This window comes from Pogona vitticeps, chromosome 13 (genome assembly GCF_051106095.1).
Source record: "Pogona vitticeps strain Pit_001003342236 chromosome 13, PviZW2.1, whole genome shotgun sequence".
Taxonomy (NCBI): domain Eukaryota; kingdom Metazoa; phylum Chordata; class Lepidosauria; order Squamata; family Agamidae; genus Pogona; species Pogona vitticeps.
In genome coordinates this window covers 12,245,742-12,264,093 of record NC_135795.1, presented here as the reverse complement: position 1 = coordinate 12,264,093, position 18,352 = coordinate 12,245,742, and the positions used below count along the sequence as shown (strand labels likewise).

The following is an 18,352-nucleotide window of genomic DNA, read 5'->3' as shown; positions in this document are numbered from 1 at the left end:
GGGAAAGAGAGGAGGGGGAAAAAGGAGGATGAGGTGGGAGCACCATAGCACATTGTTCAGTCCTGGTCCAAGAAGCTATGGTTTGATGTGCCAGGATGATTAATGATGAAAGCAAGAAGCCTAACAGGCGTTTTAGTCAATCACTCAATTAAATTCACACTTCAGGAAAGGCTCAGTAATTAGAGAAGGGATGGATCACTTTGTTCTAAGAAGATCCGTATTTTTCCGTGTATTAGATGCCCCAATGTATAAGATGCCCCCAACTTTTCTAATCCAAAATTAAGAAATCTAAGTGGGGCTTAGGAAGTGTAGGGTCGCTGCAGGATCACTTTGATCGCTGTTTTCCCCTCCACTTGTTTTTGTTCTTTCCTCAGCTTACTTCCGTGTATAAGACAGCCCTTAATTCTTAGTCTAAAGATTTTAGACAAAAGTATCGTCTTATACACGGAAAATTACGGTACATGCTTGTACTGTAGCATTCATAAACTTGCAGCATCACATGTTTTCACACAGTTTTCGTGTAGTCTGCAGCTATTGTAAATATTTGTATTCAAAAGAATTATAAAAATTAAAAATATATTGTATGGTGTATCTCTTTCAGGTCAAAAACATCTTAATTTGGTTAATCCAATCTACTATGCATTGGAAATCCAGGGACAATTTACTGGAATTCAAGAATCTGCACCCCTGGGGCTATCACATACTACCTCAAGATAAGCCAGACCTAGAAGCAAGATTAAAGACGGGCAAAGCCTCCAGCTCACATCAGCCATAGCCAGCATAAGCTAAAAGTAAAAAATGCTGGGAATTGTAATCCCACAATTTTTGGTTGACAGCACTTTGCTCACCACTCTTCTGGTGTCCAGTTTATAGTAAACTGAAGACTTTGACCACATGATGTTAAAGTAAACTGATGACTTTCACCATAAGACACCAAATTGCAAGAATCACCGTATCTGTCAATTTATACTCTTCTCTTACCAATGTTTTTCATGAGCCAAATCTGATAGTCATCTCGAACCTCTTCTGTTAAACTGCTCAGTAACGCCTCCAGATTTGGGTTGCTAAGAAGATGATTTGGGATATGTTTTACAATATTCTCCATCACTTGTTCATCCTGGGGTGCCAGCATGTCTTTCCGGATGCCTTTATAGATGTAGTAACAGTAACGCTACAACACATGCACACACACTCCAATTTAGTAGATGTAATTACCGTTATTAGTGAAATATATGCATAAACATATTTCCGACAGATAGCATGAAAATATTTTAAATAAAATGTGTTCCTAATTGCTTTTCCAACTCCTATGCTCTTACAGAGCCATCTGAAATAAGCTGCAAGGGCTGGTTCTATTTCTTGTACAAAATTCAGACTTAATTCTAAATGCTAAATATGGATGTGAATGGGTCTGTCTTTCAACACACTGCCCTGAAAGTCTAACATTCAAAGACTGAATATAATAGATTTTCAGTAGGGCAAAGGGAAAAGACAAGTAATATAACAAACAAACAAACCCACAAGAGTCAATTGTCCAAGGTCTTAAATGTGCTTTATTATATTTTTACAGGCACTTCACCATTTAAGCCTCCCTCACGAACACCTGATTAAAACGAAGGGCTGGGGAATCTTGGGTCATTGAGACATTTTAGATTTCAGTTTGCAAAACCTCTTACCATTAGACATATCCAGTGGATCTGGTGGGGCTTATCGCTCAAAACATCTGGAGGGCCAGAGGTCCACCGTGACATTTAGAAAGGCTGCTTCTGAGTTGCTAAGCCTTTCTTTCAGTTTTAGAAATGGATCCCCTACCTGTAAATCAGTATCTGTGGGGATATTTTCTTGCTTCTTGATCTCCTCCTCATGGTGAAGCATTATGACCAACTGTTCTTCTGGAGTTAGAGGTTGGCTGTCAGAATAAGGGAGAAGGCTGGCTTCCAGGACTTCCTTATCTTTCTGCAACAAATCCAGTCTATGGTCTTGAACTGTTGTTGTATCTCTGGAATGCAAATTCTCCAGCTTAGTGAGCTAGCAACCAGAAATACAGGGATATTTAACAACAATTCCTGTTATGTTTTCACTGCCTCTTAATTCAGTTATTTAAAGAAAAAATATATTTATGAATCTACAGTGTACACTGGGAAAATATCCATATGTTTACTGAATTAGATTTGCACTTGGGTGTTCCTCATTGGCTTTGAAGAAGTTTGAACATGGCTGCATTTATGTTCAAGTACTGGTGCAAGAGAAATCCTGATTTGCAGATCACTTTGTCTGACCCTTAAGTTCCCTCAGGCAGCAGATGTTGGAAAACGGCAAAAAAAAAAAGTTTGGAGGAGAGTCCTATATAGCAAACACCCTGCCCTATGCCACACAAGCCACTTTGTTTCTGCAGATACAGTGGAAGAAACCATTGGGTACGTCAGGCCACAGCAGATTAATATACACGCTACTGTTCCAGCACTATCCTGTTAAACTATTATTAAGTCTACCAAAATGTGTGTTTCACAGGTAGATCAAGGAGGATCATGAAGACCTGTAAAATCCAATGAGCAATTATTTCCTTACAAAATGCTGATTGTTGCAAAGGTCTAATTTCACCCAAGTAAAAGCACTGTTACATCCCTGATGGTGGAGAGCTATTGTTTTTTTATCTGAACTGCTCCACTCTAATTTTTATAAGCCACAGCATAGTGTGGCTCTGCATAGTAAAGTCGAATACTTCACCTCGTCCCGCTCTTCATGATGACGTGACACTGCAAATCTTCCTTGATGTTACATGTGTATCCACTCTGTGACCCTATATTGAGCTAATATACTCTATACCCAGCTAGCCGATCTCCCTTCTTCTGGTGATGTGAACAGATTAACTGAACTGATCAGAAAAAAACCACACACAAAACATAATCTTGTATGCTACACTTCCACCCACATAAGGCTCATTTATCAGGACATGTCCTTGTATCCCATTCTCTCTGCCTTCATCATTATGATCTTGATTGCCTTATTGATTATTGTTAAAATACCAAGCAAATGTTGTCCATCTTCCCAAAGTAATTTGTTTGTGATTTGGGATGTTTTGTTTGGAGCATTAAGTTAGCTTTAAGGGGGCTAACACAGTAATCCTATAAAATGTCCTTGGTATCCACTGAACTCAACAGGACTTACATAGGAATAGCCCTATGTATTTATGATGGCATTGCACATTTATGATGGCATTGCACATTACCAAATTATTGTTCTCCATATTTCATCTAGGGCCAGCACTAGATGAGTGAGGTAGAAATCTCATGTGGCAGATAGTGGGACACAGCAATAAGATGTTAGAGTAAATAACTTTGTACCATGCACCCTTGTTCTGTACCCCCAAGCTAGTGTGCTGATTTCAAGTATGCTAGGGAAATCATTACGGTTGAAGGAATATTCATCCACCAGTCCAAACAGATTTTGTACACAATGTCTTTATGACTTTTTTTGCTGCTTTTGTCATTGTTTGTTTGATTGTATTGTGTGTTAACTGCCCAGAATACTGCATTGCACAAATGGGGTGGTATATAAAATAAAGAAACAACAAAAAAGGTTAATTTTGCTTCAGTCAGCAAAATGCCTTAAGCCAACCCTGATTTTATACTCAAGGGTGGTTCTTCTCCCTATTAGCCGTGATGCCTGAAGGTAAATGGAGTTGTCTTCCAAACTACCTGAAGGGTGGTTGGGAAACACAACATATCAATGGAGGACAGCAGTGGTTCCCAAACCTTTTTAACTAGTGGTTCTTTTTCCTTACTGGTTGCTGGCCATGGCTCCCCAGTACAGTAGGACTGCCATATATACGGGATCAGTTCCACAGTTTCACTTATCCACTACTACTTGGGAAAAAAATAAGAAAAGAAAAGAAAAAAGATATGAACACACCTTCCTAAGGTGCATTACCAGGACTGGCTACTAGATGGAACCAGAGACTATGCTATATACCAGCGATGGAGAACCTATGGCACACATGCCACAGCTGGCACGCAGAGCCCTCTCTGTGGGCACACAAGCCATAAGTCGCTGGATCGCTACCCCTGGCAGCCAGACCTGAGGAGGAGGAGGAGGCAGCTGCGGTGCTAGCGCCCCAACAGGTGGCAGTCTAGGATCTGGAGCAGCTGGCACTGGAGGGGGTTGGGCACAAGTGGAAGCGGATCCGGAGTGGGGCCTGGTGGCACCTCCGTGCCAGGGATTCCCCCTTCCGCCACAGCTTCCGCCGCCGCCGCCCGCTGTTGTTTTTCCCCGCAGTTTGGGCACTTGGACTCAAAAAGGTTAGCCATCACTGCAATGTACAGATAGCTTAAGGGGAAAAGCCTTGTGGCCTGACTTCTCCAAAAATGGAGAAGCTTCATTTTCTGCAGGGAAGGCTCCCTTGCAATCAGGAATGCCAGGGTTCCCTCGCTCCACCATGCATAGACACCAGAGGAATTGCAAGTAAGTGCTGTACGATGCTTTTGGGGGGGGGGGTGAAAGGTAGGGGGAAGGATGAGAGAAATCCACGGCACCCCTGGGCAGATTTCCTGACACCCTATGGTGCAAGGGCACACCATTTGGGAAACACTGGAGTAGAGGGACAACTGACGTGACCCAGTACAAGACTGCTTCATATGTAAGCCACACATATCAACACAAGTTTCCAAGGTTGTAAGACTTTTCTGATCTAGCTCTCACTGCTCAACAAACTGTCAATCTTACATCCTGACCATGGATAATGCTCCATATCATTAACTAGACTTATTAATTTGATCTAGCAGGCGATTTCAAAGAATGCTGCTGGGTGACTGTCAATGGGATCACACATTTTATTAGAGAGTAGAGGTGGGGCCATTCAGGAAATGTTGCATCAACATAAGGGTAAAATGCTGACTTAAATGAAGAACAAGGCAGAATTCCTTCCCATTCTGTGTACAAAGTATTATTGGGCTGCAACTCTCATCATCTTTCACCATTAGTTATGCTGCCCAGGGCTTATGGGAATGTTCTTCAACAATTACTGGTGAGTCAGATGCTTTCCACCTCATATTACATTAACCCTGCAGTAGCTGCATTGGTTCCCAATTTGTTTTTGGGAAGAAGCATCAGGAACTGCTTTTAAAGCCCTAACATGGTTTAGTTCCATGTTATCCAAAAGTGCTAGCTTCTCTTATCACCCTGCCTGTTGCTCAAAATCTTATAGACAAATCATTCCCTGGATCACACCCACACTCTGGGACCCCTTATATGATGCCATTCAAAGTGGCTCCTTCTATAGCCATCTCCCACCAATTAGTAAAGTCTCTTTAAGAAATTTGAGAAGCCTTGCATTGTAGCAGAACAGAGGGTGCTTTCTTGCCTGTCTTGATTGCATGCCATTGTGTTTTGCTCACAACTGCTGTTTCGTAATGATTTTGAGATTTTAAATGTCAGAAACTGCCCCAAACAATGTGCATGCATCAGTAAGGGCAGAATAAAAATATTAATATTAATAAATACAATCTCTCTGCCGGATGCCAGGACTAGAAGCAGAAGAGGTTGAACAGAATCTCTTTGCCAGAAAGCCTCTGGGGCAAGAACTCTGCCGGGAGGGCCTTCAGAACTTGAAAAAGTTCGTTTTTTAAATTGTGAAATAAATTTACAGAAGATGTCTTGTTCACAGTACCTGTCAGATTTGTACCCACTAGTTCTTGGTGAAAGTTTTGCCTTCTTCTCAGAAGGAAGATATTCTTTGGATGCTATGAGACTTGCCTAAGGAAAAACACTGGTGATGCAGAGGAAAGAGAAAGGCTAATGTAAATTTAATGAAGCATTCAGGAATCTAATCTATGTATACTCTGGTATGAACGGAGCTATTTTGCAATTCCCAGATGGACACGTGAACCAGAACTTAGTTTCCTCATCAATGTTTGTACTTCCCATATGTTCTGATACGACTCACATTTATTTGAAAACGCATATTTTCAGAGAAAATATTTTAAGAAGTGTATAGTTTCTTCAGCTTCAGATTCTGTATGTCAACTTCTCCATGACAACAAGGATCCACCATCTGGATCCAGCCATTTATGCAGAACTTTTTTCCATTTTTTCCAATTGAGACTCTCTAGTCTTGCCAATAGGCACATAAAAGTTCTTTGTAATGTGGATTGTAGCTGTTCTCTAACGGGGGGGGGGGCTTGCAATTTGTTTTACAGTACAGTTGTGCCTCGCTTAACGACTGCCTCACTTAATGAGGAAATCGCTATATGATTAGGTTTTTGCGATCGCTTTTTTAAAATGATGTTTTAAATGGTTTTTTTTTTCGTTTAACGATGATTGGTTCCCTGCTTCGGGAACCGATTTTCGCTTTATGATGATCAGCTGTTTCAAAATGGCCACTGGCTGAAGAAAATGCCCCCCCCCCCCCCGCTGTTTTCTAGGACGGACTCCTCGCTTTACAGGCACCGAAAATGGCCGCTGTATAGAGGATCTTTGCTGGACGAGCAGGTACTCAGCCCATGGAAGCACTGAACGGTTTTCAATGCGTTTCAATGTGTTTTTCATTTCGTTTGATATTTTCGCTCTACAGCAATTTCACTGGAACGAATTAACATCGTCAAGCGAGGCACCACTGTACTTGTATATGTGTTCTGTGCCATCAAGTCAGAATCAATTATAATGACCCCAATATGGCTTTCAAGGTGAGATATTTAAGGAGTGGTTTCACCACTTACACACACACACACACACACACACACACACACACACACACACACACACACACAGAGTCAGTTTCCATCACTGAGCCCTGTTCTCCAGAGACCTCGTTTGTCACTCCATCCACGGTACCACACTGGGAACAGCATTATTTAGCATCTTTGTATTACTTATATTAACAATAAAGTATTATCCCCTTCATTCTCATGCTTCTCCCTGGAATTGTGTCTACAGTTAAGATTAAGTTCATCTTGCTCCTCCTTTTTCCTTTTCCTTGACTTTGTTGCTCACTTTTCTTTTCTGCACCCTGATTCATGATCTCCCTCCTCCTCTTTGTTCTCTCTAGTTGGGGCCAAACTTATTTTATTAGTTATTTTACTGTTGTGTGCTGATCATTCTTCTTTTATAGCCGAATACATTTTTAATTCTTTTTAAAAAGATAAGATTTTATGCTCAAACAAAATACATTTAAAACGCATGTGCATTTCTGTGAATATTGTTTTTAACCATATATTAGCCCAAACAATAGAATAGACTTATTTGTGAGCACAGGAGAAAAGTCTCACACATGAGAAACCTAGAGTCCTTTCTTATCGATATTACTGCAAATTTCAAACCAATGGCAAGATCTCAGGAGTGCCCAGATTACTCTGGACTCTTGGTTAAGCAGCAGAAAATAGTACAGGCCAAAGGAACACAGAAGAGGGGAAAGGACGGAAACTTGGTATGTAGATATTTATTAGAAACACGCTTACTTGTTTGCCACAAAGTAGGTCAGGGGCCAGCTTTTCATAGCAAAAAGAGCATATGAGGGCCCCAAAACACCCTTGTGACACACATATCCTGTCCCTTGCCTTGGCTTGCCAAATCCATCTCTTGATACCAGCAATGAGAAGGCAAGAAGAAAAATGGCTATTTGCCAAGATCAAGGCAGTGTTCTGCTGGAACACATGTCCCAGTGGTGGGCTTCCCTTAGTTAGGTATCTAGTTAGTAAAGGTAAAGGTTCCCCTTGACAATTTTTGTCCAGTCGTGTTCGACTCTAGGGGGCGGTGCTCATCCCCGTTTCCAAGCCATAGAGCCAGCGTTTTGTCCAAAGACAATCTTCCGTGGTCACGTGGCCAGTGTGACTTAGACACGGAACGCTGTTACCTTCCCACCGAGGTGGTCCCTATTTATCTACTTGCATTTGCATGCTTTCAAACAGCTAGGTTGGTGGGAGCTGGGACAAGCGACGGGTGCTCACTCCGTCGCGTGGATTCGATCTTACGACTACTGGTCTTCTGACCCTGCAGCACAGGCTTCTGCGGTTTAGCCCACAGCACCACCACGTCCCTAGGTATCTAGTTGACCTTTGTGCAAAGAGAATGCTGGACTAGACAAGCCTTACGTTCTTACAAATGTGGTTAGATTGTTGAATGTATGTGAATGTGCCAGCCCCTAAAACCAACATGGAGGAAGGGCTTCCCTTGACTACTGGCATGGAAAAGGAAATAGCTGAAAAGCAAACTTGGGAATAAAGCAGCTGCTATGTAGAGGCACCACATGTTCTCTTTTACAGAGGATAATCTTCCATTTGAAGGGCTGCCAGTCTTTCTTGTGAAGCTGCCCTCCATTTTAAAGACTATGCAGTCTATGTCTGGTTTAAAAATAAATCTAAGATGGGAGATCAGAGTCCCCGAAACTGTTCATATGCAGTTAACACCTGTAGAGCAGTCTTAGCATGAATTTACCACCATGCTAATTTTAACTCAATATTGTACTTCCGAATGCTGCAATTTCATGCCAAAAAAGTGTCTAATTCATCCCTCTTTGGTGACAAGCTCCTCCTTTTTAGTGCTGTGTAAGAGGTCACCCTGCTGTTAAGACTGGGCACCTATTATCTTGCTTACTGTACTACCACCCCACATCACCCACACAGCATCTAACACCTTTGAGCCCCTCCTAACATCCTCCCAGTAGGGGCAAATTTGTCACTGTTGACTCCTGGCTCATTTTTAACATATAGGATACGTGGAGATTCCGCTTTCTGTTTTGCAGCACCAGCTGTCTTTTTTGTCTTTATGGGCGAAACTATCTTCTGCAAATCTTTCATCTTCAGGTCACGTGCTGTGAGAGTGTAGTTATTGGCAATGGAGTCACTTGGGCTTCGGAAATGACGTTGCTCTTTAAAGGGAGCTGCCAAGGTCCATGATGCCCTCTGCATCAGAGGAGGGTAATAGCTGCTCTTCTGAATCATCTGAAATGGTTGAAGAACGTCAAAGCCATTAAATGTTGATTTAATTTGGTCACTGATAATCTATATGGCTTCTTTCAACAGAGTAACTGAGATCGTAAGAATAGATGATTGCAGAGAATGGTAGCAAACACAGATGACCTTTCCAAAATGTCTCATTGAGTTACTGCCTGGAAAAGCAATGTGATGCATGGACATTTAAAAACACCTTGCTATTTCATGAAGAGCAGAAATTTGCACCCTTCACTTATCTGAGTGAATCACAGTGCATCGTACCAAAAAATTAGCCAAATCTTTTTGACACATGAGGCAAAAAATGCTGTAGACATTTCTAATCTTTGGAAGGAAAAATATATCAAGAAGAAAGGAAGTAACTAACCATTTGTTTTCCTTGCACGGGTGTCTTGCTCTCGCAAAACCAGCTGTGATGCATAAAATATATGAGTTTGGACTACAACATATATCATACCTAACCATTCCTCATACTGGGCAGCGCTTGATGAGAATTCAGTCCAAAGACTTCTGGAACGCTGCAACTTCCCTGCCTTTGAAAGTCTAGACCTCAACTATGTTTCATACTAAATAATTAGTTTTAAGTTTATTCATAAGAAGCAACGTCTGTTCTTAGAGAAAGCCAGTTAGACAGTGTTACTATATGTCTGTTAAACCATTTATAATCTTTTTAACATAGTACTTTCAACTTCTTGCATATTTAGGCGTAAAATTCCAGTCCAATTTGTCGTGAGGTCTACAGTTAATCCCACACATTCAACAGCACACTGAGACCTCCAAAATGTAAACATATTTTTAATCAGGCTGAAATCCTTGATATACCTACTAAGGAGTAGTGCTACTAAATACTGTATAGCTTATTCCTAAATTTAAAAATACTGCACTGTCAGAATTCCTCTCATGTGACCTACATCTGAATAATAAATGATGAGAGTTAAGCAAGCTCACCATTTTGAAAAAAGTGAAGTAAACAACAACGACAGTGCCAGCTGGAGGTTGTTTTCTACCTTATCTCACAGGACCATTATCTTATAGAATCATAGAATAATGAAATTGGAAGGGCCCTATAAGGCCATCAAGTCTAACCCCCTGTTCAATGCAAGAATATAAATCAAAGGGTATCTGCCAGGTGGTTGTTTAAATTTCTCTTGAATGCCTCCAGTGTTGGAGCGCTCACCACCTCTTGAGAGAATTGGTCCCATTGCCATACAGCTCTAACAGGAAGTTTTTCCTCATATTCAACCAAAATCTGGCTTCCTATAACTTCAGCCCATTGTTGCGTGTCCTGTACTCTGTGATGATCGAGAAGAGATCCTGCTCCTCCTTCTCTATGACAGCCTTTCAAGTATTTGAAAAGTGCTCAGTTGTCTTTTTTCAAGGCTAAACATGTCTAATTTTTAATCTTTCCTCATAGGGCTTAATTTCCAGACCCCTTATTATCCTTGTTGCCCTCCTCTGAACTTCCAATTTGTCAGCATCCTTCTTGAAGTATCATGTCCAGAATTGGACACAATAGTCAAGATGAGGCCTAAGCAGTGCTGAATAGAGGGGAACTATTACCTCATGGGATTTGGAGACTATACATCTGTCAATGCAGCCTAAAATAGTGTTTGCCTTTTTTGTAGCCACATCATACAGTTGGTTCATATTTGATAAGATAAGAATATAATTCCACATTTAAAAGTTACTTTCAAAAATGCATTGCCTAGGTTCTATTCAGACTCTGATAAGACTCTGATTCATCATTTTGTTATTTAGACATTTAAGACTTATTTGGGGAGAACTTAGGCAGCAAGTTGCCTGTATCATATTTAACAGCAAATGTATCACTGAGAAACTAAGAAGAAATAAGTTCAACTTATTCATTTAAATACTTCAAGACTGCTAGTGGGGGCTGCTGGATGTCTGTGATAAGCATTGCTACTATAAAATGAACAAGATTAGTCAGAATCTTTTAGCAATTGTATGTATTACAGTGGTGCCTTGCTTTATGATTGCCCCGCATTACGATGAAACCGCTTAACGATGATCTTTTTGCAATCGCAATTGCGATCACAAAACAATGGTCTGAATGGGGGAATTTCGCTTTGCGATGATCGGTTCCCTGCTTCAGGAACTGATTCTTCGCAAAACGACGTTTTTCGAACAGCTGATTGGCAGTTTCAAAATGGCCACCAGGTGATTAAAATGGCTCCCCGCTGTGTTTAGGGGTGGATTCCTCACTATATAGGCAGTGAAAATGGCTGCCGTATGGAGGATCTTTGCTGGACTGTGAGTTTTTACCCCATTGGAATGCATTGAACGGGTTTCAATGCATTTCAATGGGGTTTTTATTTTCGGTTTACAATGTTTTCGCTTAACGGCAATTTTCCTGGAATGGATTATCATCGTTAAGCAAGGCACCACTGTACTCCTTTGTTAATTTTGAAGATTTGAAAGGGCAGAATTCTACACATGTACACACACTAGCCAAGCTTCTAAATTCACTTAGGAAATCAAACTGTCTCTGCCAACTGGCCAAAACACTACCGGCTCTGATTGCATCCCTTTAAAAGAAGGTGGATCTACAGCTATCAAAAGGTAAAGTTTTTCCTGGCATGGAATTAAATGGGACCAGAGAGAATAGCTACAAGTGAAACCGTGCAGTGGAAATGGATTTATAACAGTTAGCAAGACAGGTATTTAAATATTTTTCTCTCTGCCTTTTGCAGCAGAAGTGTGGGCAGTGCTGGTGACGAGCAGCAAGGAGAAAGAATGAGCACGGTAAAAGGCTGTTAAGGTTAAGAAAGGGCATAATAACAGGCTGTTACTATGGCCATTCATTTGCCATCTCCTTTGCTTAAGTCCTCCAGCCAGCACGAATCTCATGATATATCAAGGATGTGGAGAAACAAGGAAAACAGGATTAGGCACCTTGAATTTGCTAATTGTTTTTTCAATTATAATCATTGGAGGGCAGGGATCATGTCTCTTGAAACATTGGCAGAAAATGTTTTGAAACTTTCACAGGAATAAGTATCAACATGTCATGTTCTCATAAGCACTCTTGCTCAGGCTTGGGTTGGAAGGTCTTGCTCTAATTTTCCAAACAATTTGTTCTCCCAACAAGATACTGGTTTTCATTTGGTTGTGCTTTTCTCAGTAAAGAATTCTCAGGATCGCGTCATACACTGGTGGTGATGGGAAAGGAAGGTATTGCCAGGTGGGCACAGGGAAAGAAATAATCTTTAGAACATGAAGTCTGCACTAGCCTTAAGCACTTGAGTGACTATATGGCCCCTAGTTTTGTGGCAAGTGGTCCTCTTTTTACAAAAGAGCAGAGTCTGCAGCTGCTTTTGTAGGACGCTGCTTGCTTTACAGTCAGGAAAGAGAACAGAACACTGGCTCTGTTCTGTTGCTGCAGGAAGATCAACCTTATGCCACTGGAAGATATTTTGTGTTAAGTACTTGTACAAAAGGGCTGACGTGGTTGGGCAGTTGTTAATGCCCACATCTTGTAGGAAGCCCAGTGTGGAGCCACAGAAATCCTTGACATTCTTTCTGCTCCTTATTTATTTATTTAAAATATTTTTACCCTGCCTTTCTCCTTGAGAAAGATGGCTTACAACATTAAAAGGAGACTATTTAAAGGTTAAGAACAGTAAAAATACAAATATTAAAAAAGAATTAAACAAGGATATGAAAATGGTAAACAAAATCAATACTAAAAACACATTTTAAAGCAACAAAGCACCACAAACCAATTTGAAAAACCGCTCTCAGACTGCCAATCACTAAGAGAAAGGTCTTGCCTGTTTGCAGGACAGCAAAATTGCTCCTTGCAGTTGTTGCCCATTCACATACCCTAGAGGTAGGCTATCTGGAGCCTTGCAGAGTCCAGATGTTGTTGTATTACATACAACTTCCAGCAGTCACCATTATGAGATATGCTGGGAACATCTGCAGAGCTATATTTTGCCCACCCCAACTAGTCCTCTGCATGTGTGTCAGCAGTGACAATCACAGAATCATAGAAAAATGAAGTTGGAAGGGCCCTACAAGGCCATCAAGTTCAACCCCCTGCTCAGTATAAGAATACAATCAAAGCATATCTTCCAGATGATTATCTAAGTTTTTCTTGGATGCCTCCAGCGTTGGAGCACTCACCAGCTCCCGAGGTAATTGGTTCCACTCTCGCACTGCTCTAACTGGAAGTTTTTCCTGATATTCAACTGAAATCTGGCTTCCTTTAACTTCAGCCCATTCTTGAATGTCCTGCACTCTGGGATGATCGAGAATAGATCTTGCCCCTCCTCTGTATGACAGTGTTTCAAATATTTGAAAAGTGCTATCATATCACCCCTCAAGTCTTCTTTTCTCAAGGCTAAACATGCCCAATTCTTTCAGCCTTTCCTCATAAGGCTAGGTTTCCAGCCGCCTGATCATCCTTACCGCCCTTCTCTGAACTTGTTCCAATTTGTTAGCATCCTTCTTGAAGTGTGGTGTCCAGAATTGGACATAAGACTCAAGTCCTAACCAGTGCTGAATAGAGGGGAACTAGCACCTTGCGGGATTTGGAAACTATGCTTTTATTAATGCAGTCTAAATTAACATTTGCCTTTTTTGTAACCACATCGCACTGTTGGCTCATATTCTGCTTGTGATCTACGACAATTCCAAGATCCTTCTTGCTCATAGTATTGCTGAGCCAGGTATCCCCCATCTTGTAACTGTGCAATTGGTGTTTTTTTTCCCAAGGTGCAGTACTTTGCATTTATCCCTCTTGAATTTAATTATGTTGTTTTTGGCCCGGTGCTCCATTCTATCAAGGTCATTTTGATTCCCCCCCATCTTCTAGGGTATTAGCTATCCTGCCCAATTTGTACCATCTGCAAATTTGACAAGCACTAGTCACTATCTTCTTTGCTATCTTGTTATGAGCAGTGGTATGCACTTATCAAGGAAGGAAAAGGCAAGCAAATGGGCATAGGAACAGCAGAAAGCAGAGGCTCCTACTGAGGTCTGAGAGGGTCATTCAGCAGGACAATAAGAAGCTTACACGTACCTGATACAGTTCAGAGGGGAATTCTGCAGCCGAAGTAGGCAAGGATGGTAATTCTGGTATTTGTTTGGCATAGCTCATATTATATATAGAATCATTCTGTGCCTAGAGATAATTAAAAACAAGGAGCAATACATACAAAAGCTTATAACGGCAGGCAGATACACAAAGTAATCTATGTAAAAGCAAAGCAAAGCAAAGCGTGCTGCTTATATACCGCCCCATAGTGCTTCAAGCACTCTCTGGGCGGTTTACAATTTAATTATGCAGGCTACACATTGCCCCCCCAGCGAGCTGGGTACTCATTTTACCGACCTCGGAAGGATAGAAGGCTGAGTCAACCTTGAGCTACCTGGGATTTGAACTCCAGGTCGTGAGCACAGTTTTAGCTGCAGTACAGCGGTTTAACCACTGTGCCACGGGGCTCCAATAACTTGTTGTCATGTGCCATCACAGTCATACACCAATTTTTTCAAGTCTCATCATAGTGTTGTATCAAAGTAATTGTGAATGATACATAAATATCCAAACATCTGTTTGAAAATGTTTGTATATTTTATAAATTTGTAAATTTTAAGTATAATTGTGGACATAATTGCACACAATAATGCAAACCCTGTAAAATCCAGAATTATTTGTCGATTTTAAGTGAACAGTGGGCATCATTATACATATGAACAAATAATTTTCAAGGTGAACAGTAGTTCTTGCTGTTTAGAGAAAAGTTTGTAATTATCTTATGCTTCCTCATACACACTCCAGGCAAGTTCTCATTCATGGAAGAAGTGCTTCACAGAAGGATAACTGTCAAAATTAATGGGGTTTTTTTTAAAAAAAAGGGATCAGGCAAATTCATGGCGGTGAAGGCTAAAATTGACTGCCAGTCAGGACTAATTTATATGGCCTCTACTATCAGGGCAGGCGTCTTAACTATGAACCCCGAATTTTGGAATCTCCAAATTTTGCAATCCTTTTGCAGCATTTAATAAGACACATTATATGCTTAGAATAGCTCCCCCGAAATAGTATAACTGATGGATTTCAAATGTTAACTGTTGTTGTCATATGCCATCACATCAACTTCAACCTGTGTAACCCTATGAATGACTGATCTCCAAAATTATTTGTCATCAGCAGACCTGCTCAGCTCATGTAAACTCAAGGCTGTGGTTTATTTAGGGAGTCACTCCATCTCCTATTTGGTCTTCCTCTCTTTCTGCTGCCTTCGGCCTTTCCCGGCATCATTGCCTTTTCCAAAGAATCTTGCTATCTCATGATGTGCTCAAAACAGAACAGTCGCAGTTTCATCATTTTTGCCTCCAGAGATAATTGAAACTTGCTTTAATCCAGGACCCACTTGTTCATCTTTCTGGAAGGCCAGGGTATCTGTAAAGCTCTTTGCCAGCACCATATTTCAAATGAATAATTATTTTCCTATCAGCTTTAACACCCATATATAGTGATCAAGAATACAATAGAGTGTGAATGATCTTACCCTAAATAGTGTAAAGGATGTGTCACTTGGCCTCCAGTGAGACATCCTGTACACTATTTAATCTCTTCTAATTTACTGCTTGCTCTCTCCTTCTTAGAGGGCATGGTCCTTCTTCTGATTTCTTGGCTGCAGTCTCCTTTTGGATTGATGACTGAGCCAAGGTATAAAAACCTTTCATTGTTTCTATTTGTTCACAGTCAATTGAGTTTCATAATGCAAATCAGTTCCTTCACTATCCTTACCACAACCTGCTCCTGGTCCTGTATTGGCAGGGTGTTAAAGAGGATTCCCAGTTTGATCTCTCGTTGTTTTTCAGGGCACTGCAGTGCATGGGGCTGGCATGGTGAAACGCTGAAATAGGACTGCAAAACTTTGGCACAGGTTTTGTCTGCTATGTGCCAATGAGTTGCACCCAACTTATATTCTAAATTACTGTAGTAGGTTTGTAGTTAACAAGCCTGAGGCTGTTGTTCTAGTACCTGTCATCAAAAAGAGTTGATTTTTCCAAGTTCTTATTCTTTTCATATTATTATTATTATTATTATTATTATTATTATTATTATTATTATTATTATTATTATTATTATTATTATTATTATTATTATTATTATTACGACGATGACGACGACTACTACTACTACGACTACAACTACTACGACTACTACTACTACTACTATTAGTTTTATTTATATGCTGCATTTTTCCCAACAAGGGAACCAAAGCTGCATTTTTCAGATTGCAGATCAGAATTTGTATTACTGAATGCTCCTTCACACATTGAAAAAATTCTACCAGATAGAAAAGTCTACTATGTTAGAACAAAGGTTTATCTGGTCCTATTCCCACAGAGATTAACTATATGCCTTTAGAACCCAGGTAATGAAAGCAACAGCTTTTCATTCTTTTTTCATTCAATAAGGGTTTAATCAGAAAATAGATAATCATCTATCTTGGATGCTATTGGAAACATTTCCCTGCATTTGCACCGAGCTAGACTAGATGACCTCTGAGTAATTTCCAGCCTTATAAACTTATGACTGAGAACAGTTCTTCAGGAGAGTTTCAGGAAAAGGAGAGCCTTCCCTTTAGAATGTGATCAACCGTTTCATTAGCTTCTTTCCCACCCATCAGCATTTAATGTATCTTTCTAAAACTGAGAATATTGAGGAAAAGCTAGTTAAAGTACAAAGAGACAGAAATTATTAGAGCACTAACTCTTTTGAAACAGATGCTCTCTACTATACACTTCAACAGCCTATTCACAAAACTGATACTTTCCAGCTTGTCATGTTTCAGGACATATTAAAAGCAGCATAATTCACCAAAGCAAATGTCTTACCAACATTCAGTCATGGAGTTGGGAAATGAAATTTCTCAGCTGGCATATTAGCAGCCAGTAAAATTAAAAACATTTAACTGGAAAAGAGAAGAGCCTTAGTGTAGAGTTTTTCAATCCCTTGAATGTCTGGTCTTCATCTCAAGGCCCAAAGAAGGTCCAGTAACATGCACAAAAGCACACTTACCCTCACAATTTTGGCAGTTTCTCTTGGATTCATGATCAGATTTTTCTCCCTGGCTCCAGTTGTTTCTGGATTGCTTTAAAGGGGGAGTCAGTAAGCTCAGTGAGAATTCTTAGCTAAGAGTTTGTTTTCAACAGCTGGAAGAAGATCAATTAAAAGAGATTACCCTTGACATTCAACCTAAAATCCTAAAATTTTTGTTACTTCACATTTCAACTTCCCTGCAGCCCTACTAATTGAAAGCAATTGCTCTCCTCATCTTCCTTCTATCTTAGCTTGCCAAATTAATGCCTCTTCCTAGTGATATTTCTCCTAAAAGCAATCCCAAACAGCACCCAGTCATTTTGTTGCATTTTTAACCACTATAACTTCCCTCTTCTGTTTTTCATTCATTTAATACATTTGCATACTACTTTGTAAAGAAACAGATTCACAAAATTACTTTCAAATAACAGCAGACTTGCACATATAAAGTGAATAAATGCAGCATATCAAGATAATGGAAATTAAGCCTAGTTTAAGGTTTGTTGAGAAACTGGACACTTGTATCAGCTATGTATTCAGTAGAGGCTACTTTAAAAAAGCATTTTTTAAAGAAATGCATAAATCATATTTCATTGACTGTGGATTCAAAAACACCGAATGCACATAATATTATAAAAAGAAAAGTATAACAGCAATGGTCAAATTACACAACAAAAGGCACTAATATTATTTAATCAGCAAAAAGTGAAGAGAAGAAAAAATAAATAAAATAAATAAAACACCCTGTTATTTTTTTATATATATACAGGGTGGGGAGTTTTGATTTGACAGCAAAAAGAAGCTTGGAGATTGTAGTTATTTCTCATGGAAGATTTATCAAAGGTCTGCCCCTTCATTCCCCAACCCCAGTGTGTCCTGTTCTTACTCTAATCTGTTTTTCCTACTCTCTGCTTGTTACACAAAAAAATCTTGTTTGCTTGCTTGCCCTTTTCTCCTTATACTCCTTAGATTCACTTTTGATCCTCCTCTTCCTTCACATTTTTGCTTTCTTTTATTTTATTTAAAAAAATCTGAATTATTCCACTTTGTAGGATGTCCATACATGCACTTTTAAGGAAGGAGGAATGGAAATAAATGCAACTAAAGTGTGCTTGCAAGAAAGCAAAGCAAACATAAACTTATTGTACCTTTTCTCAGTATCCCTACATAACAGGAACCAAAACAAGGGGATGGGGTCTGCTTTAACCTGTTGCCACCCTAGTTACCTGTCTCTGCTCTTGGTTGCTGCTTGCAGCTCAAAACTAACTTCTATGTATGACACACACTCTCTTTCACTTCTCAGCCAGGGTAACCAAGGTGACAGCATTAT

The 18,352-nt window shown here is 40.1% G+C and overlaps 1 protein-coding gene across 1 annotated transcript in view; it reads right to left on the bottom strand.

Annotated features, from left to right (window-relative positions):
• Positions 1–18,322, bottom strand: part of DNAH3 (dynein axonemal heavy chain 3) — a 129,760-nt gene extending 111,438 nt beyond the window's left edge. Inside the window, exons 1-7 of the mRNA XM_072982559.2 lie at positions 18,249–18,322; positions 17,002–17,135; positions 13,987–14,088; positions 8,708–8,933; positions 5,666–5,738; positions 1,813–1,999; positions 982–1,171 (exon numbers count right to left, since the gene is read on the bottom strand). Of these exons, the coding sequence (XP_072838660.2) occupies positions 982–1,171; positions 1,813–1,999; positions 5,666–5,738; positions 8,708–8,933; positions 13,987–14,088; positions 17,002–17,034 (811 nt within the window). The 5' untranslated portion in view covers positions 17,035–17,135; positions 18,249–18,322. The remainder of the gene's footprint in view (positions 1–981; positions 1,172–1,812; positions 2,000–5,665; positions 5,739–8,707; positions 8,934–13,986; positions 14,089–17,001; positions 17,136–18,248) is intronic.
• Positions 18,323–18,352: the final 30 nt, after the last annotated feature.